General features: G+C 28.5%; 1 protein-coding gene across 1 annotated transcript in view; it reads left to right on the forward strand.

Annotated features, from left to right (window-relative positions):
* Positions 1-23,024, forward strand: part of LOC142325158 (atrial natriuretic peptide receptor 1) — a 1,463,037-nt gene that overhangs the window by 404,733 nt on the left and 1,035,280 nt on the right. Inside the window, exon 3 of the mRNA XM_075366562.1 lies at positions 1,665-2,054. Coding sequence (XP_075222677.1) covers positions 1,665-2,054 — 390 coding nt within the window. The remainder of the gene's footprint in view (positions 1-1,664; positions 2,055-23,024) is intronic.

The raw sequence follows: 23,024 nt of genomic DNA on the forward strand, positions 1-23,024 counted from the left end.
TTTTATTCTTTATGGAGTTATTAAAATATTCTTGAATAAATTTCCATCATCATAAACAATAAATTTAAAGCATCATTTTTACGTATTTCTTTTATCGTATTATTGATTATTATTCTTTTTCGGTTATTTGTAAAATGTTATATCTGATTCATTTCAAAAAACTTTTATTTTGAATTAGAAAATCAAAATTCTATTAGACATTAACTCATTTTATAAATATTCAATAAATACTGGATATATCTAATTTCTGGTAGTTCAGAAGATATATGGATTTATCGACACACTATTAGTGTCTATTTCCGGATGATACTTGACGTTCTAATTCGTATCATTATGTTATACCTCATCTTCACACATTCTTTCTCTGTCAGATGTAATAACTAAAAAGTTATAATTTACTTGGCATTAGGGATAAATTACTTCAAAATATAGAAGGGTCACTCATATAAATTTGAAGCATTCCATGCCAGGTTTACTAGAGAAAGTGAGGACTGAATTAGTTCCTTTCTTTGCTAAAAAGAATGTACCGCTGTTCACCAGAAAGACAAGCCCATGTATATGCAGACTGAATATTAATTCTTTGACACATTTGCTTATGAAGTAATGTATAGGGAGTATTATTAGATCCAGATAAAGACAATAATTGAAATTCAACGACTGTACAAGTTCAAAGCCACTGTAGATTTTAACTTTATTACTCCAAGCAGATATTCTTAGCTTTAATAACTTATTTCTCAAACTTAAACTTTTTTTATCCGGGATTCTTCTAATAATTATAATTGTATTAATAATATCTTCATTAGATCATAGAGTCTATATTAGTTGTCTTGTTATAAAATTTAACAACAGATTTTCTATTTATTCTGTATTTCTACTTTTTTTAAATTTATTTATTTTCTATACATACGCTTTTCTTTAGGTGTTAGAAATTTTCCTCACAATTATAATTTTCATAAATTATATCAGTCTTGGATTCCAAAATGAACCGTTAATTCCAAAACTGTATTCTCATTTAAATTTTTTTTTTTTTGTTATTTTATCGTGATAAAATACTGGCGTTGTTTTATAAAAAAACTTATCACATTTAAATTAGTCATCGAAAGTTATGTATTCTTGATTTACTTACCAATCCTGTAAATATTGATATTAAAATAAATTTTCGTTGAATTTTATTTTACGAAACATGTTTTTTAAACCCTTTCTATTACTTGTATTCCCGTACAAAAAAATTATTACGTGTGTATATTTATGTAGAACAATAACTTTCTTTTCACTCACTCATCATCTAATTCCTGATTTCGTGCTGCTAGGAATTGAGTTTTTGTGGGAGTTTTGGTTAGGTTTCAAACGCCCCAGAATACTAAAATAATCGTTATCATGTGATCATCTCACAGTCAGAAGGTCAAACGAACGAAATATTCTTTATGTAGGACTTCACTATAAAAATTTCCCTCTGCTGGTTTTTTTAAAATATACATTTATCTTAGGAAAAAAGAAATTCATAGTACAGCTAGTTTAGTCGTTATTTATAAATAGGATTTATTTTAAGAATATTTTAATCTTATAAAGAATATTATATTATTAATAGAATTATTTTTGTTAATTTAATGATAATAAGATTTTTTTTTAGAACTCTATAGTAAATAGTATGAGTTTATATACAGATGTGTTCCTGGGCCCGATGTGTGAATACGTTATAGCACCTGTTGGTCGATACGCGGCCAGATGGGAAAAACCAATGTTGGCAACAACTGCTCATCCCGATTACTTCAGCATCAAATCAGAATTTTCAACACTTACACGAATGATGGGAAGTTATAGTCTCGTCAGCGAAACAGTTAAAGCCATTCTTCATACTTTCGGATGGTCTGTCGCTGGATTACTTTACCACAACTATCCGATGAACTCACACAAAGGGATGTCAAAATGTCATTTCGCCCTCGCTAAATTGTTCAGCAAACTTAGTTCAGAAACATTTCATCGGAGCTTCATAGATACGACTACATCTGAAGAATTTAAGGAGCTTCTTGTTCGCGTTTCCCATCATGCACGGAGTAAGTGAACATTTAATTTTTTATTTATTAATACATCTTTTTATTGCATGCGACAATTATGTTGATAGTTTTCGTTTAATAACTTAAATTGTATTAACAATACAATGTACAGTATATTACTATATTTTGAAATATTTTTGGTATTAATTGTTGTAAGTTTATCTAAAATGTTTCCTAATTATTACTAAAAATAAATTTCTTATCGCGTTAAATTTCTTTTAAATATTTAGCGTAATATCTTACATGGTTCTACAACATCATATTTTAGTTTTTCTTTTTTGACGCGTTGAGATTTTTCATTTTCTTCTTTCATGCTTTTTTAATAGTAAAAAACTAGGGATAATTATTTTACGTCATTTTACTCCTTTTTTAACTTCCTTGTATGAAGTAAAGGAAATATTGTGATCGCGAAAAATTTCGGTCTTCAGATTTCATCTCCTTTTTTGCTTTTTTTTAACTGTTTTTCACGTCCTTGTACAAAGTAAAGGAGGTACTGTGATTGCGAAACCTTTCGGTTTTCAAATTACAACGGAAATATCCATTTTGATCATCCCTGAATCCATTTTGACTAGTTTTGGCGCGTGACATCTGTACGTACGAATGTATGTGCGTATATAACTCAAAAACGATTAGCCGTAGGATCTTGAAATTATAGATTTAGAACTGGTGTAACATCTAGTTGTGCATCTCCATTTCTGATTGCAATCGAAGTTAAAAATAAAATTTTAACTAATGAAACATTTGGATCTTAAAGAGAAGGTACATCGGTTCTAATCAGACTTCATCTGCGTTTGTTTTTTTAACTTCTCTTTTATTTAAATTTAAATATATTGATTTAATAATTATTAAAACGTGATTGTAAAAACGTTGCAATAAACAATATAATTCAAAGATAATTAAAAAAACATGAAAAAAATTATTAGTGAAATAAAATTTTATGTACTTTTAAAAATGTGTTAATTAAATTTAATAGGCATTATTATATATGTGTATTTGTAATAGATTTGGTGAAACATCTGATTATTTAATATTAATTGAAAATTATAATTTAGAATCGTGTTATTTTTTGATTTTCTACTTTAATTTAATTATTCTGGAATTTCTGTTAATTTTATCTACGTTAAAGTTTACTACATAGTGACTGAAAAATAGACCATCACAAGAACAACATATACACTGAGATATGCGTGCCCGATCTTTAATAAATTGTAAAAGATTCTTATCTTTTAATACATTACTCCTCTGATATTGTCGGACAATAATCTTTCTAAGTCGGAGTTGATCATCATTTCGTTTATTTGTTTTTTGTTGCCAATCATTTAATCGCTCTTTTGTTGGATATAATTCTTCTGATCTTAGTTTGTGTGCACGTTCTTTAGTTTTCAAATTTTCTCTCTTTGTATTCATCATCCTCTCTTAATTTTGTTATTCTTCCTTTGTTCTTTACGTTTTCTTCCTCTTTATATTTATCATCTTCTATTAATATTTTTATTCTTTCTTTGGTTTTAACATTTTCTTTCTCTTTATATTTATCATCTCTTAATTTTTTTATTCTTCACTTGTTCTTAACATTTTCCTCCCCTTCATATTCATCTTCTTGTGTTTTTGAGATATATTTCTTCATGTTATCTTTATTTTTCCTGTATGATTATTTCTTTTTCATTTTTCATTATTCACCAGTACAAAATATACAACATTAAAATAATAAAAATAATACATTAATAAAAAATGAATATATTACACCGTTAGGTCGAAATTAACATTTGTATGCAGGAGTTCACTAAACGGAATAGTTTAATTATTATTAACTTTTGTATATACGACACCCCAGAAATCTAAAACTTTTGTTAATCAGCAACTCATGAAGATACAAACAATGCTGATTTAGTACTACGAGTAATAAATGGACTTTTACTCTATCCCAATATTTCATGTAAGATTGTTGGAATTAATAATTGCATAAAAGTATTTGATGTTAATTAAAACTAATATTTCAGCAATTGTGTAACTGTCCACTTTATTAAAAATTAGAGGATCGGGATCGTATCTCACTTTCAAACGAAATAAGTTTTAATGAAGTGCAGCAAAAAATATGTATATGTAATTTCATAAGCGTACAAGGAAATCATGTGGTGTCCACATGAAATTTATTTATTTTTTTTATTTCGGAAAGGATGAATAAAAGATGTTTTGGTAATTTTTGACGATGCCGAAATGAAACTAAAACGGCGAGTTCTAAGTTTTAGAAATTAAAGGAATGAGAAACAAATTCAACATTTTTGTGTTTTTAAAAGTAAAATTATTATTTAATTTGAAATAATAAAATAATGTATAAAAAGTGAAAATAAAAACCGACTTAGTTTTAGACCCGACTTAATTAAACTGACTTAGTTTTACCAAAAAATTAGAACTATAAAGTTACAGATAATTATATTTTTATTTATTAACTAAAGTAAAAGCAGTTTTTGATTTTAGGTCGTAACTTTTATTTTCACGAATTAAACTTAACGTTACTACCTTAATCGACCACTAGGCGACTAAACGGGATTGCCACATGTAAAATGGGATCTCAAGACCATATAAGAGAGAGCGTCTCACGATCTTGAGTTTGTTAAGGCATATGTACTTTGTGATAATATATGTACCTAAACATCTATAAAGAGTATTCTTATATAATAGTTTTATATGTCGCATTTTATTGTATTATATTTTTGTAGATCTCATTTTATTTTAGTAAAACTTCTATTACCAATTTTGCATTGTTTGATGTAGAATTCGTATTATATAGATCATATATCTTTTTTTTTTGTTTAACTTCTGTTGGCTGGCATCGACATCAAAAATAGTAGTTTGTTGTAAATACTTTTACTTAAGTTAATAAACAAAAATATAATTATTTGTAACTTTTTAGTACTATTATTTTTTGTAGTCGCTTTTTATTTTTATTTTTTATAAATTATTTTATTTCACAATTTTTAGTGGTATCAAGCTTATATAAATTTATATATTACATAATATTTAATATGTTATATTTACCAATAATTTAATAATATATATATATTATTACATTACATAATTAAAATATGTTATATTTACCAATAATTTAATAATATATATATTATTACATTACATAATTAAAATATGGGAAGGCCTACTAAACGCGCAGCTCAAATGAGACAGCGACGTTTAAAGAAAAGTTGCCAAGAAAGGAATGATCTATATGATTTATTTTTAAGGAAAAATGAAGAAAGAAATGCCATTAATATTTCCGCAGAGACTTCTCAACAGTGAGAATATAAACTCTCACAAATGAGAACCTACAACAGTCGATTCTTACGGAATAAAAGTTTATAGAGTCATGCTCATCGTGTCAGTTTAATACACAAACGTATGTCAAACGAAACGCAAGAGCAACGTTCACACCGCCTAGGCTTGTATACGAGGAAAAAGAATTACCGGAAGCTGTACTCATAAAATTTGATGGTGAGACTATTGGTCTTAAAATGAAAGATGTTGATGGATACGTAGCCATTTCACCAGTTTGTACAACATTCCAAGTAAGAAAGGGATACAGAGACCTCTAACGCAGAATGCTACCTCTAATACTAAGCTGGGTTGGTGACTGTTCACAAACTGTTACGTACAGCTCTTGACAGGGCAGTTATAGACCTCGGCAAGAACAATTTTGCCAAGAGATTTATGTCCCTTTTAGTTGAATTAAAAATTTTAAGAGAATTGCCTTGTCTGATTTGGACCCAAATAAGTTATTAAATAGACTAAATGATGAGAAAGCTCTCACAGAAATGATGATGTTGCGTAATTTATTCATTTTATAAGTTTCATTATTGCGAGTAGACATTTGGACAAGTTTTGAGAGCACCCGGTTAAAAAGTGTTTATAATAACTGTAGAATATTATTTATTTCAACATTATACTCGTAATATTTAATTTGGTTCATACATAGTGATGGCTATTGGGAGATTGTTGTATGACTATTTATTTAACAGTGCACATTTAGAATTATTTTTGTATAATATAAATATAAATATTTATATTATAATTTTGCAATTATAATTTTTTAATACACTTTTTCATCATTTTTATAAATGTTGTGTGGAGTTTAGAGGAAAGTAGCCAAGGGAAAAAGGAAGAAAATTAGAGAAAGAAATGCTATGAATATTACCACGGAGACTAAACGACGATAATGTAGACGGTTATTAATATCCTAGTCATGCAGGGAGCAGAGCAACTCGGTACTGGTGCGAGCGGTTAGCGGCTAAGTGTGTCTATCCGTTCAGTTTTTTTTGCATTTTTCCTAAGATTATGATGGGATGTGATTGAAATTTATATGGGACAATTCCGAAAGTGTACTCTTTCGAATAAAAAAAAAAAATCAAAATCGGTTTACTAACGTCGGAGATATTGCGTAACATACAACAAAAAAATCTGATGTGGACACCACATGACTTCCTTGTACGCCTATTAAATTACATATATGTTTTATATATTTATATTTTTTATTATATTTTTTTTATTTTTTTTTTTATTGTAAAATCTTTTTTTACAATCAGAGGTAAATAATTACTAATAAATCAATATATTTAATTTAAAAAAAAAGGAATGGAGCAGGATTCGAACCGATGTGCCTTCCCCTTGTAAGATCCAAATATTTCATTAATTAAACTTTTTGAGCTATAACTCTGGCACCAATGAAAATAAGTACCACTTTGATTTATCATATCGTTGAAAATCTCTCAACGAGGGTTTATTACTGCAGTTAAGAAAGAGGCCAAAATCCAAATTTTTAGGATTTTGGTTCTTTTTGGATACTTTTGGTCCAGTCGATTGCAATCAAAAGACCAGGCTCAATCAACTAGGTGTTACATCTGTCCTAAATAAAAAATTTCAACATTGTGCAGCTAATCATTTTTGAGTTATGCGAGGTACATACATACGTACGTACATACAGACTTCAAGCCGAAACTTGTCAAAATGGATTCAGGATGATCAAATGGATGTTTCCGTTGAAATCAGAAAACCAAAATTTTTCGCGATTACAATACTTCCTTTACTTTGTACAAGGAAGTAAAAAATGCAGTGGAATTGATAACCTCCTTCTTTTTTGAAATCCGTTAAAAAGTTAATAGTATATGAGTTTTAAAAAGTCTTTTTTGCGAAAAAAATCTTTCTTTCATGAATTAAAATTATCGGAATCAAAAGTAACGCGGTAAAAAATTATTTTACATTTGCTTCTGATAATCTAATTCATTGAAAAAAACTTTTTTTCGTTAGCAAAAAATATTTAATCTCATATCATTTAATTAATTTTTTATTTCAAATTAATAAGTGTATTTTTATGGGTTTTAAATCTACACATAAATAAAACAGATAAGAGAGTAATTAAAAAGAAAGAAAAACATTTGAATTGTTCTTAAATATTGTGCAGCATTTGAAAAACCTTGTATAATTTAAAAGAGTAAAATATCTTAATAAATTAATTCTTAAATTATTTCTTTTAAAACATGCATTTTATGTCAATAAGTAAGATTTTTCGTAATTTAAAACGTATTTCTTTTATTTAACAACTTTTTTCTTTATTGCTGAAATGAAATTTAAAAGGAGTTTGGAAGTTAAGAAGAAAAAATCAAAAGAATTCGAATTAAATCATATAAATCGAATCATATATTTTTTAATATAAATTTCGCTTTAAAATGTAATTTTATAATGTTTTTTCTTTTTTTTAATTTTTTGCATAAATGAGATAACTTTGAATGTAAAAAACACTCTAATGCAAAAACTTTTGATTGTAATTCATGCAAAAACTTTTGATTGTAATTCTTTATGTATACAGATAATATAAGCAGTCTAATATTTTCATATTTATTCTGTAGTTTTTCATCCGTATGAGAGCATTCAAAGTACATTTCCATTTGTTGAGCAGAAATTAATCGCTCCCTCTGTTTATTATTTTTGAATTCTCCATCATATTATTATAATTCGTAACGTTTTACATTTTTTACTGTTAGATTTCAGTAGATAATATTGCAGACGGAAAATTTGGTACAGCTTTAGAGAATTTATACTACTTTTTAAACTTTGAAAAATAAAAAGTATTTAAATCTGTATTTTTTATTTTTATGTATATTTTTTTAATAATCTACATATATTATTTTTTATAATCTACATATATATCCGAGTACTTTCAGAGCCGTTACTCCATCATCAGGGATTTCCCAAAAGATGTTAATTCAAATGTATAATTGTATTTAAATTAAAATTGTTTCATTCATAGTAGTCGGTCGTCAAGAAATAAATATTCCAAAATCATTTTTGGAATCTTTTTCATATATTGACGAAAATAATAATTAGTACAAAGTAATATTCAAGAAGATACGAAATTGTTCTTATAAGAAATCCGAATTTATTATTAACTTTACTTAGTTTTCGGATTAATTCATGTATCAGGCATCAACAAATCATTTATTGTGTTGATTTTAGTTTTTATTCACTTTTAGCACTCTTAGTAGACTGTGACTCGCCCATCACGTTGGTTAGTGATCAACGCGACTTCGCAAAACAGCTGATTTTGAAATCGAGAGTTCCAACGTTCAAATACTAGTAAAGGCAGTTACTTTTATACGGATTTCAGTGTTAGATCATGGATACCGGTGTTCCTCGGTGGTTGGGTTTCACTTAACCACACATCTTAGAAATGGTCGACCTGTGTCTGTATAAGACTACACTTCACTTGCACTTATACATATCGTCTTCATTCATCCTCTGAAGTAATACCAGACGGTGATTACCGGAGGCTAAACAGGAAAAAAGTAGACTGTGGCTTATTGTCTGGAGCTATATAATGACATATTGAATTGCTGGTTATGTTATCTTTACACTTAGTTTTTCTCAGAATTTGCGTCAGACGGTTTGATAGCGGTTATCAATTCAACTCGTTTAACCAATAACCCGAGTAACGGATTATTCTTCCGTCACGAATAGTATTCAGTTGTGGCCTTTCTTCTTCCTCACGTCATTTGTTTACGTTATTTTCACGCTTTTACAAACATATGCTTTTTACAGCAAAACATAGCCTTAATTGTTCCTCTCTATTTAAGAAATAATACTGGCTACAGTTATTAATAACCCTCTACCATTTTATAGTTGGACTGTTTAAAACTATATTATCTTACTTTTTATTTCTTTTAATTATCTTTAATTTTCCGCATACTTTCATTACTCATGGAGTTTGTAGCAGGTTGTAAGTAACATCTACATCTTACACAGTTTTAAAAATTCTATAATTTATTTTTAATTCAGTGTGTTTATTAATCGAGCTATAAATTTTACATAAATATTTATTTTTTTATGGGAATTTTCTCATTATTTGTTTCCCGTAGAAGAAAAAACGGTACTTTCTGATTAAACGGAGGCTATTCTAACACCGCGCGCTGCGACTGTTAGGTTGAGAATATAAATAAAGTGATACGAATAAAACCCTAAACTGTGTAAACGTATTTGAGTTTTTTTATGTGATAAAGTTATATATTAAATATAATCTAACCATACTTAACCTACGCTTGCTTGTCAAAGTTAGTAAAGTTTGACTAGATTAATATAGTCTATCCCCGCTGACCTCCGTGGCACGATAGTAGCGTCTCGGTCTTTCATCCGGAGGTCCCGGGTTCGAATCCCGGTCAGGATGGGATTTTCACACACGCTACAAATCATTCATCACATCTTCTGAAGCAATACTTAACGGTAGACCAGGAGGTTAAACAAAAAAAAAAAAAAAAAAAAAATATATATATATATAAAATCTACCCACCGGGTTGATCTAGTGGTGAATGCATCTTCTCAAATCAGCTGATTTGGAAGTCAAGAGTTCCAGCGTTCAATTCCTAGTAAAGGCAGTTACTTTTATACGGATTTGAATACTAGGTCGTCGATACTGGTGTTCTTTGGTTTCTCCGTTAAAGCCACTGCTGGCAAGGAACGGAGGGGCTGGTGTATGTAGCGACCTGGCATGCTACGTGGCTGGGATCTTCTCCCCTCGGGGGGGAATTGAGATGGTGTTCTTTGGTGGTTTGGTTTCAATTATACACCCAGCTCAGGAATGGCCGAGCTGAGACTGTACTCGACTACACTTCATTTTAACTCATACATATCCTCATTCATCCTTGATGTTATAACTGAATGGTAATTCCCGGAGGCTGAATAGGAAAAAGAAGAAAAAGATTAATATAATCTTCAACATGAATCAGATGTTTTCTAGCCAACTGTAATAATTAAAAAAATAAACATATTTTTCGAAGTTTGTCTTACTACATTTATCTGCTATGTTGACCGCTAGTATATATTTTAGGTTTTTCAAAATTTACAAAATAATTGAACTCTTTAAGCTGATCTTACATGTTTTGTCATAATTCGAAATTGTTTGTAACAACGTACTTTTAACCAGTGGTGTAAATTAAAGACGTCGTGTATGTTGTATGAATTATTACGTTTTTAATACATTTAAGAATTACTGTTAAAACTCACTTTTAATATATTTATATTGTATTTTATTTTATAATTACCTTTCTAAAAGATTTGATAATTTCACTGAAAAAGATATATGTAAGTAGGGATTCAGTTTCTTTTACATACTTAAAATCTGAGTAAAACCTGATTAATCCATTAAATTATTAGAGTTTATTTGTATAAAGTTTCACTTACCAACAATTTTAAAAGTATATATTCGAGTACTTTCGGAGCCATTATTCCATCAACGGGATTTCCCAAAAGATGTTAATTCAAATTCAAATGTATAATTGTATTTAAATTAAAATTGTTACGTTCATAGTAGTCGGTCGTCAAGAAATAAAATTAAATTATACGTTAATAAGACCGTAACGTGTCACGTTTGTCAGATGTTTGTGAATATTATGCACATACAATACCATAATAGTCGCAAACATCTTACGAACATTATGTTACGGTCTTATTGACGTACAATTTAATTTTATTTCTTGATCACCGATTATTATGATCTTAACAATTTTAATTTAAATACGTTTGAGTTTGAATTAACATCTTTTAGGAAATCCCTGATGATGGAGTAACGGCTCCGAAAGAACTTGGATATATATATATATATATATATATATACTTTTAAAAGTGTTGGTAAGTAGAACTTTATTTTATACAATTGCATTAATACCAGCGGTGCCAAATCCTTAGTAAATTATTATACTTTTATAAGTATTTTTTTATTGTTTATATGCACGTTGTTAAAACATCTTTATTTAAATAAATACTTGCAGTTCCACCTTTTGGAATCTCAACTTATTTCAATTTTGTAGCAGTTCCAAGCAAGTTGGAAACTTCCTCTTAGAACATGTGTAATTTGGATTTTAAAAAGTATTTGAAAAAATAGATTATACATTTTCGTACATTTTTATGTAAAGAAAAATCAATTTCATTGTGAATTGTTGGATGGTAATCTGCTTTCAATGAATGGCTTTAATTATTATTTTTTGACAATAGATGAATCTATAAATGTACAAAAATTGTATATTAATATTTTACAGTTATGAAACTTACTACAACGTTTTAATTGAACTGATTTGTAATAGAATTGACATTTTAAACATAAATTTAACGAAAAATAAACCCAATAACAAATAGATAAATTTGTACTATTAGTGCAAGTTCATCATAATCATTTACTTTGTCAAAACACAAATTTATGTAAAATTCAAACTGATATCACGTCATATTGAAATTGTTATTATCTGTAATATGGGAAATTTATAATATTAGGTAGTAAAAAAAAGTATTATAAAGATCTGCAATTCTTTTATTCAAAATGAGTGTTTTTTGTTTTGTAGACGCGTTTTTATACACGATATTTTTTGTAAGAAATTTCCTGTACGAATTTTTATTTGCAATAATTTCTCTTTACTTATATATATATATATATATATATATAAGTTTGTTATGAAAAATAATTGAGATCTACCTTTATTTTTTAAGTATTATAAATTCCATTATATTAATAAATGTGTAGTTTTAAACAGTTTACCAGTTTATAAGAAAGTACATTTTTTCTAATCTTTCTTCATCGTAATTTCATTGGTTACTAGACGTTTCATTTTTTTTTACGCTTTTTTCAATTTTATAAATTATCAAATTTTAATTTTTTTCAATTTTCCAAATATTTTATAAAAAAAACCCGTTGAAAATGTAGTTTGATTCCAAAATAACTCTATCTTACTAAATGTTTAGCCTTATTAAAAATTAAAGCATATTATGTCATTACATGGTGGACAATTTGAATCTCGTTTTAAATTTTTCACTCTCTCTCTCTTCGAGCTAAAACATCCGCAACCACACTGAACAATGAAATATACCACGTTGACGAACCTTTAGTGACAAAAACTGCAAAACTAGTTAGTTGTGGCTGATTCATTTTTCCAAAAATACCAAAAAAGCTAGTGTTTCGGAAGGCTCGCCTGCTCGCAACCAATTTCAGAATTCTTGTGAAAATATTACCTGTGTAGTCATTAGTATTAATGGGATTAATATGATCTACAGTCACTTATTTCTAAATCGGAAATAATAAATATGTGTTATCATTCACTCAGAAAATATCGGCCATGAATTCTATATACCATAATCTGCTTTATTTCATTCTCTTGATACGTTGAGACTTTTAAAGTATTGGATTAACTTAGCGATTGGTTAACCAGTGGGTTTGAGATGCACGGATGAAATACGATCACGTAAAGGATTTGTGGCGTCATATGAAATCCTGTCAAGAGTTATTCTACTCTGACAGGGCTGGTGCTTTAAAAATAAGCAAACTGTTTTTATAAATCAAACGTAAAAAATACCCCTATCATAAAATGCACCTTCAAGTTTCTGCTATTTAAAATACACAAGATGGTAAAATACACCGTAAATAATTAATATTGGAAGAAAATATTATCAATTAATATGTAATTTTTGCAGTAATTAAAATACTATTTCTCTTAAATTAGGAAATACTGAAAAACAATTAAATATTTTACTAGATATCTAAAATTGTAAATAATAAAATCATAAGTCATTTAGTTAAATTTTAAAGCAACTGTAAATACAACATGATTACTAATGGTGGAAACAGAAATAATATTTTTATAATGATTCTAAGCTAATGTAACTCCTCAAATAGGACACTTTCATGTAACCTCACTTACAAATTCATAGTCGTAAAAAGACCATTCCAAGTGGATTTATTTTTAAGCATCTTTATTTAAATTATTTCTGGTAATTTGTTTACTTGACTTAAATTACAATTTTCTCTTGTCAAGATGATATATTTAATTTAGTACGTAAATTAAATATAGTTTAATTTCACTTACTATATGCTAATATTTTTATTTAATTTATTTTGATAGAATTATAAAATTTAAATTTAATTCATAAATTTAATTTAAAAAAACATTTTCTCCTTATTAAGCTAACGTTTTGGTGTTTTAAGGAATAATAGTTTTTTCTTACAAAAAAACTGTTTTATTACTAAAAAAAACTTTTTATAAATTTTATATTAATTGGTGATTAATTAATTCGGTTATTTGTACAGATAAGTGAAATTTTTATCTTAACGTTTTTATTTTAAAATTTAATAAAAATATTTATACTTATTTTACTAAAATAGTAAAAAAAGGTAAAGCTTTTACATTTCCCGTAGCCTGGAAAGTAATATTCAATAAATTTCAGTTGTACACTTCAAAATATTACACAGTAAATTAAAATAATAAAATATCGTATGTCTTGTTTATTTATGTTAAATAGTATAATTTAAATTCATACCCGTGTGACTATCATCTAAAAATAAATCCCTAAGGATATTTTAAAATAATTACAATATCATGCTCCGATAATTATTTTTAAATTAGTGTTGCTAACAAACATAACTTGTATTTATAATGAAAGTTTATATAGCTGTACAGATTAAACTATTATCAATATCCATCCGCACATAATTAACAATTAAAGATTTTCAGTTTGTACTCTGAATATGGTATGATTTAAAAATTAGATTTCTTTTTTTTTTTTGAAAGAGCGGGAATAAATAGATATGGTCATTAGCTCGGCGGAAATTGGTAGCGTATGATAGGATGCCTTACCTGAACGGGATTTGAACCCGAACGTTCGCACGAAATGCAGACTGGCTTATGAGTTCAACTACGGAGGTTGGAATAAAAATATATGTATAATTTACATTTTAAAAAAGTTAATACTTACCAAAACTTCTTTTATTTATCAAGAGTTTTTAGATGAATTATATTCTTTAAACATATTTCAATGTATTTTGCCAAGAAAAATATGTATTATGTTTTTAAATTAATATTCCATGCAGATTATAATTTATTATACCTACTGTGCGTATTTCATAATAAATTATTTTACAAAATATAATTAAAAATTACAGTAAGTAAATAAAGATAGAAAAATATTCTGGTAATTATTTTTTTTTTATTTGTGCATGTCTTATTTTATTTAGTTGTCCCGCTATTTTACGTTATTTTTATCTATATTATTATATTCTGAAGAATAAAGTAAGTGATTACTTTGCAGTGCAGCTGCTTGCCTATTGTGATGTAAACTAAGGAATTCTGTTTATACAGTATTTTTCTGATATAATTATTTATTTTTGAGTCGATAGTCAGTAGACTGGTTTGACATTATTCTCTGTACATTTATATTTTTCGCTAACAGGCGTTTTATTCCCAAAATACGAGTATTTATTTTCTACACCCTACATCTTCAATTATCTATTTTATTTATTCTAATATTTATTTTCCTTTCCTTCTCTCTGTCAAATTAAATAACGATGGAAGTTTTAATAACAACCTAGTATGCTTTTTACGAGATTTCTGTACAGATATCACTTCCCTCTTACCCTTCTTAAGATTTTCATTTGTAATTTTATGGATAAAACTAATTTTCAACTACCCTTCTGTAACACCTAATTTCAGAGTTCTCCTTTCGTTTTGCCTTTTGACCATATTTCATTACTATAAAGTATTACATTCTCATAATTATTTTGAAGAATTATTTTCTAAACCTTAGATGTATAATTGTTGCTAGTTAATTTCTGTTTCCATGAAAACTATTCTTATTCTTGATCCTGTTTTATTTTTATATCGATATTACTTGCTTCATCATTTGTAATTTTAGTCTCTAAACAATAACATTCTCTCGTTTATTTAGTATTGTTTTCTTTTACCTTATTTTTTCCTCATTAGCCACAGCTGTATCATTAGATTACTTCGGTTTTATTTATTTTCAATTGGTAAATTTTATTTTAAGCCTCTAAGTGTTAAAAAATAATAATAAAAAAATAAGTTTAAAAAATAGTTTACTCCAATTAAAAATATGGAATTTATGTTGATATGTAGATGATGATTTGTCATCATCGGTTTCTAGAGTATATTAAAATACTTGTATATAATTGACTATCAGGTAGTTAATATAATTATAATAGTTTTTATAGTAGTTAATAGTTATTGTATTATACGTCTATCAAATTAATGGATTAATGACTAGCAGATTATGTATTGTACAAACATGTCAATAACCTTTTTTTTGTAATTTTTAAAAATATTTATATATATATATACTGATGGCGAAACTACCGTCATGTACCAGTTTTTTAATATTGTTAAAACTTTTTTTGTTTTTTGATTTTCTTAAAACTTGTATTTCTGCTAAAGACGTGGGTAAAATGTAATCTTAAATTTCGGTGATACTCATTTACTTTGAAGTTAAATGTGTCCGTACTTTTTAGATTTGTGTGTGTGTGTGTGGGCGTGCGCGTATGTGCGGTTTTACGTTGTCTTAGTATTTTACTTACTTGTAGAAAGTAAAGGAAGTATTGCGATCGCTAAAAATTTCGGTTTTCAGGTTTCAACGGAAATACCCATTCTGACCATCCCTGAATCCATTTTGACTAGTTTCGGCGTGACGTCTGTACGTACATATATATCTCTCATAACTCAAAAACGATTAGCCGTAGGATGTTAAAATTTTGGATTTAGGACTGTTGTAACATCTAGTTGTGCACCTCCCCCATGTGATTGCAGTCGAGTAAACTAAAAATGTACAAAAAAGCCCAAAATCCAAAACATTAGGATTTTTTACTTTTTTTTAACTGCAGTAATAAGCCAGTAATTGAGAGATTTTCAGCGATTTATCATGTGGTACTTATTTTCATTGGTTCCAGAATTATCACCAAAAAAAAAAAATAAATAAAACAAATAAGATTTTAATTAATGAAATATTTTGATCTTACAAGGGGAAGGCACATCGGTTCAAATCCGGCTTCATCTCCTTTTTACTTTAAATGTATTGATTTATTATAATTATTAACCTTTTATTGTACAAAAAATTTTGCAATAAATAATTCAATAACAATAAAAAAAATTAAAATATATTAAAAGTTATAAATGAAATAAAACTTTATGTACTTTTCATTAAAAAAAATGTGTATATTTAATTTAATAGGTGTACAAGGAAGTCACGTGATGTATAGATTATTTTAGATAGGATTTAAATGATAAAAACTGTATAAATATAACTTTTAAATTCTTCCCATACGTACGTGTTCTCTCGCACTCTCTCTGTCTCTCTCTCTCCCTGCATATATATGTATATATATATATATATATATATATATATATATATATATATATAATATTATTTTATATATATATATATTTTATTTGTAGATGTACTTTAAGTGAAGCGAGTAAGTTTTACAGTTGTAAAGTGCCGAGGTCTGAAAAGGAAATCACCTCACTATCGCATCTATTGTACGATTATGTTCTCTATTAATACATATTTAATGATTGTGACACAGAGTTTAACGTTGAAGTTAGATGAAAATTTCCCTCGGTTTGTGGTGTAATCATTCTGCAGATTCACTGAAATAGCTCAGTTCCGCGATTTCGGAACCAATAAAACTTATGTTGTTATTTTTAAATCTCTAATGTACATAAAAAAGAAAAAAACAAAATTATGTGGAGTGGAACTAATGATTATTACGTTAACCATTAAACTAAAAATACAACCAAAAAATTGCAAAAGAATAAAAATAGAAATAAAATCAATATTAGTGCAAAAAGGAATGAAAAAAGAATATTTGTTAAAATGACCACTAATAGATGTTCAAAAATAAATATAAATAATAGCTTAAATAACAGGAATAAGACCATGAAACAATTAAAACGGAGGAGTCGTATAAACCATCATTGGATTACAGAGAAATATTTAGTTTTAAATCCTTTAAGTTAATCATTGAAAATATCAATCCATAAAATACACTATTCTCCCTACTATGAGGCAATAATATCTCATAGTTCGGGATCGCGGTAATTAGAATGAAGATTTTCGTCTAACTGGTATTCTAGACATAAAAACGGATTGCGGAAGTTATTTAGTTTTAAAATACGGTGTTGTTTCTGAATTAATATGATAAAGAGATTACCCTTATCATAAACCATAAACGAGAAGTATTAATTAGAGATCTTAAATAAATTAGTAAAATAATTTTTAAACAAATATGACCCAATTTTTCGTAAACGTCTTTCCTCAAAAATTCAACGTGGCTTAGCCTATTTACTGAGTTTTTACAACAATGATTCATATAATCGTGTATTCCTAAAAAAACTCTGACGTATACACCATATGACTTCCTTGTACGCCTATTAAATTATACATAAACATTGTTTTAAAAGGAAAAGTGCATAAAATTTTATTTCATTAATAACTTCTGATATTTTTTATATTTTCTTTTTTTTTTATTGTTATTATTGAATTATTATTTATTGTAAAACCGTTTTACAATTTTTGAGGTTAATAATTATTAATAAATCAATATATTTAAATTAAAAAAAGGAGATGAAGTTGGATATGAATCGATGTACCTTCTTCTTGTAAGATTGAGATATTTCATTAATTAATATTTCATTTGATTTTAACTCTAAAACCAATGAAAATAAGTACCAATTATGATATATTGTTCTATACCTGTCAATAAGGGTTTATTACTGCAGTTAAGAAAAAGTTTAAAATCCAGATTTTGTTTGGATTTTGGGATTTTTTTTGAACACTTTTGGTTCAGTTGATTGCAATCAAAAGGAGTGGAGGTGCACAACTAGATATTACAGCACTCCTAAATACAAAATTTTAACCTACGGTTAATCGTTTTTGAGTTATGCGAGATACATACTCGTACGTGCATGCATACGTACGTATATGTTACGCCGAAACCCAATGGGTTGGTTTAGAGGTGACGCGTCTTCCTAAATCAGTTGATTTGGATGTCAAGAGTTCCAGCGGCCAAGTCCTAGTAAAGGCAGTTACTTTTATACGGATTTGAATACTAGATCGTGGATACCGGGTGTTCTTTGGTGGTTGGGTTTCAATTAACCACACATCTCAGGAATCGTCAAACTGAGACTATATAAGACTTCACTTCATTTTAACTCATATATCCTCATTCATCTTCTGAAATAATACGTGAACGGTAATTTCCGGGCTAAACAGGAAAAAAGACGTCACGCCGAAACTAGCCAAATTGGATTCAGGGATGTTCAAGATGGATATTCCCGTTAAAATGTGAAAACGAAATTTTTTTGCGTTTTTCCTTTACTTCGTACAAGGAAGTAAAAAGAAAGGTTGTAAAAAAAATATTGAGAAATAAATCGGCTTTTTAATTTTTTTTCTTATGCTATATTTTACAGAGTGTAAAATAAATAAGAAAATGATACAGAAACATCAGGAGAACGTTGGGATCCGAGATCATGGTATAAATGAAAACTATTTGAGGGAAAATTACGGACGAATTCATATTTTTATTCTTGTAACGTTTTTAATAGAATAAAAAAAAAACATTCTTACTTATAATTTGAATTCTTATACAAAAAACAACCCTGTAATGATTCCAATAGGAAAATTTAATTGGAGTCAGATTGTTGATTTCTAGATTATGAAAAAAAAATAGAAAATGTACTTTTAAAATGATTTAGACTGCTTCTATATGATATGATTGTAAAAAAAAAAAGTTGTTTTGAAAGTTTGAGAATTTATTGAATCTTCAGTTTTATTGTCGTGGATACTAACATAAAAGTAAAATATTTAGTTTCTGAGTAGTAAAAATGAGAGGAATTCATTTTATCATTTAAAGTAACTTAAATCGAAGATATTGTAATGTAAATCATTGTCGTAAAATGAAATAGAATTTTATATACATGTGTACTGTACAGTATAGAGCAGATATTTGAAGTGTCAAGGAATTTTATTCTTTTTTTCTTCTTAAATATAAAGAATTACTCAAGTCGCTTTAGATGCTCTGCAATGGTGTAGAATGTATTGGTGTTCAAATTGATTTCACTCTCTAGCAAATGCATTTTATTTCCTCGAGGGATTTACATTCTTCAGAATTGCTTCACCTTTAAAATACAGAACCTCTTAACATTAAACTTATAAAAATAAGAAAAAAACATATTTAAAATGAAGAAAAATAAAATATTTTTCTATTAAGCAAAACTCTACCTTGAAAATATATTTCCTTTTTTTATTTTCCCTTTTTGATAATATACTTAGTATATGATAATTGCAATATTTTATTTTTACTTATTTGTCTTGAAGTTTGTTTTACTCAATTTTCGCAACGCCAATAATTATTAACGTACATATTTAAAATACTAAATCTTTTATAATGCTACTGTTTTCATTTAGGTTAAGTTGCAGAATCAATTACATATATATATATTTATAAAAATATAAATAAAATATTATATATTAAAAAACAGTCTACGGAATTGTTACTTTCCAGATTTAAATAAAAAAATATCATTTTGCCGAATAATGTATTCTGATAATCGTGTTTTGTACATGATTAAACAAAAATGCATTAACCTAATAAATTTTAGTGGACTATATAAAATTCATATTAGAACAAAGGAAACACCAAAGTTTCTTAATACTTAACCCAGTGATTTTCAAAAATTTACAAAATGATGTTACCTTATTTAAAAAAATGTTTCAACGCTTCTAAATAATGTTTGAAAAAGGACAAACAACGCAACACAAAAAATACCGCAATTTTAATGGAAAACCACACGTTACTACATTTGTTTTTTTTTACTTTTGATGCCACATTGGACCACTTTAGTCAATCATATTCAGTTCCTCTTGAATTTCTGTTAGTCTGTCCTTTCGATTTTCCCAGTATTTCTTCATTTTATTGGATCGTTGTTTCCTGATCGCGTCTGTGACCTCCGACTTTGTTATGCCTTTCTATTTTTTTAATTACTAATGTTATTAATCTTATAAATAAAAATAAATAAAACAGCCGTTTGTATTTCTATCATTATTGTTTTATTATTTATCTTTTAATTTAATTTTATTTATTTTGAAGCGAAATAAAGGTGTAGCAGGGAAAACGCATGTTTTTTAAACCACTACTACTCAGCGGCTAGTGGGGGTATTGACCTTCGGCGACCTCTGGCGGACAGCTCGGACTACGCAGTTTCATTCGCTATGGAACGTTGGGACGTAGAACATCGTGTGTTTGCTATCGAGCAATGTCTTTAGAAACAATCACTCTGTGGTCACGATTCAACGTCTTTTCCGCTGAAATTTTAAATTCGAACGTTGAGGTGCAGTTCCAGATTAAAACAGCATACTGCAATGGGTTGAGACGTTTAGAAGTACTGGTTCTGTAATGAAGAAAAAACTACCTGGCCATCCTCGTTCAGTCCGAACTTCGGAAAACGTACACGGAGTTCATGCTGGTCCGAAACGATCCGCTAAGTGACAGGCTTAGCGCTGGTATCACTTCATTCGCTTAATCGCATCTTACACGATGATCTCAAGTTTCACCCATACAAAATAATGATCGTTCAGCAACTGGAAGGGATTTTGTATCACAATGAACGCCATTTTTACGGAAGATTCGAACGCTCTAATAATGATGAGTTCTGTACATAAAATTCATAACATAGCCATCTGAGATGGCTATGTTAATGTATAGAACTATCGATAGTGGGCGTCAGAGAACCCACGTGAAATACGCCAAAAACCTCTCCACAGCTTAAAAGTAACAGTGTGGTGCGGTGTCCCGAACGTTGGGGGGATTGTTGGTCCTTACTTTTTTGAAGAGGGGGAACCGCAGTTACAGTGATATCAGCGCGCTATGTCGACATGTTAAACAACTTCCTTCGTCCTGAACTGTAAAGGAATCGTGTGAACATGAGAGACGTGTTTATAACGGGATGGTACCACCGCTTACTCGGCGAGAGCATTAATTGAAGTAGATCAACAAATGTTTTCGGACATGTCATTTCACGATTCGGCATGTTTCTTTACCCTCACACTCACTTGATATATCGATTTGTGACTTCTTTTTGTGCGGTTACCTGAAATCAAGAGTGTACGTGAACTAAGCCACACACAACCGAAGACCTGAAAATTTCCATTCGTCAAGAAATTGAAGCTGCATCGAATGATACGTTGAAGAAAGCCGTGCAGAGCTTTGAAGAGAGACTCCGAATTTTCGTTCGTCAAGAAGGACGTCATCTTACTGACATTAATTTATGAATCTAATTAAGTATGTTGATTTCAAAAAGGCAATAAATTTATTTAATGTAAAACGTTTTTTTCTATAATTAAAACAACCGAAGTTATTCAGTAGTGAAAAACATGCGTTTCCTCTGCTCCAACATTTACTTCTTGGTGATAGTCCTAGATTTTTCCAGGTAGTCTATGATCATCACACGATGAGATACCCAAAAAAAGTTAGCATTGAATTTTCCTAAATATGGAACCATTTTTGCTTTGTTTTAGTGAAGATTCAACTGCTCCCACCCACTGTTTGGATTGCTGATTGAGCTTTAGTGTGCAATGGTGAATCTATATTTTATCTACTGTTACAAAATATCTAAGAAACTAAGCGAAATCGCATTTAAAAATATTCTAAACACCCTCGAGAAGTGTACAGACAAATACGTTTAGGTACGCGGCACCTTTTGGGTGAAATCTTCACACTTAAAAGCCATTTAAATTTTAATTGTCGAGATGTTAACAATGTTACCAAGCTCGCCTACCTCCATTTGGCGGCCATTTTATTCTACATTGTAAAATAAAGTACTTTATAACAGTTCGAACTTGAGTTTTATCCATTCTTTTTCAGAAAATGTTAGAACTGATTAGTTTTACTTGATCGCCACAAACAAACGACTAGGCACACGCATCTGAAACATCTCAACACGTAGTCTAAAGAACCGGATTTTTTGATATATAATCATTTTGTCAAGCTTCCGCCATTTTGGTGTCAGGCCGGGATCTTACCGAACGATCCTGATAATTGCACTGTATACTTGATTACTTTTTTGAACTTTTCTATTAAAGATGGCGTAAGTCTAAAGCGCATTTATTTTAAATTATTTTAAGATGTTCTGTGTTAATTATTATTTTAATTTTATAAAATAAAATACTAATATAAAAAAATGAACTAAAAATAAGATAAAATTGAAACCTACGCGGTTAGTCTAATGGTGAACGCTTCTTCGCAAATCATTGTTTAAATTATAATTGTATTTATTTGCTTATATTTTTTTGATACTAAATAATTTTTCAAAGAGTTCGAAGTCGAGAGTTCCAACGTTCAGATCCTAGTAAAGGCAACTGCTTTTACTAAATCTGTATAAAAGTAACTGTATAAAAGTACTTTTATACGGATTTGAATACTAGATAGTGGATACCGGTGTTCTTTGGTGGTTGGGTTTCAATTAACTACACATCTCAGGAATGGTCGACCTGAGACTGTACAAGACTACACTTTATTTATACACATACATATCATCCACATTCATCCTCTAAGTAATACCTAACGGTGATTCCCAGAGGCTAAACGGAAAAAACATAAACTTGAAAGTT

Source organism: Lycorma delicatula, chromosome 5 (assembly GCF_047948215.1).
Source record: "Lycorma delicatula isolate Av1 chromosome 5, ASM4794821v1, whole genome shotgun sequence".
Classification (NCBI taxonomy): Eukaryota; Metazoa; Arthropoda; class Insecta; order Hemiptera; family Fulgoridae; genus Lycorma; species Lycorma delicatula.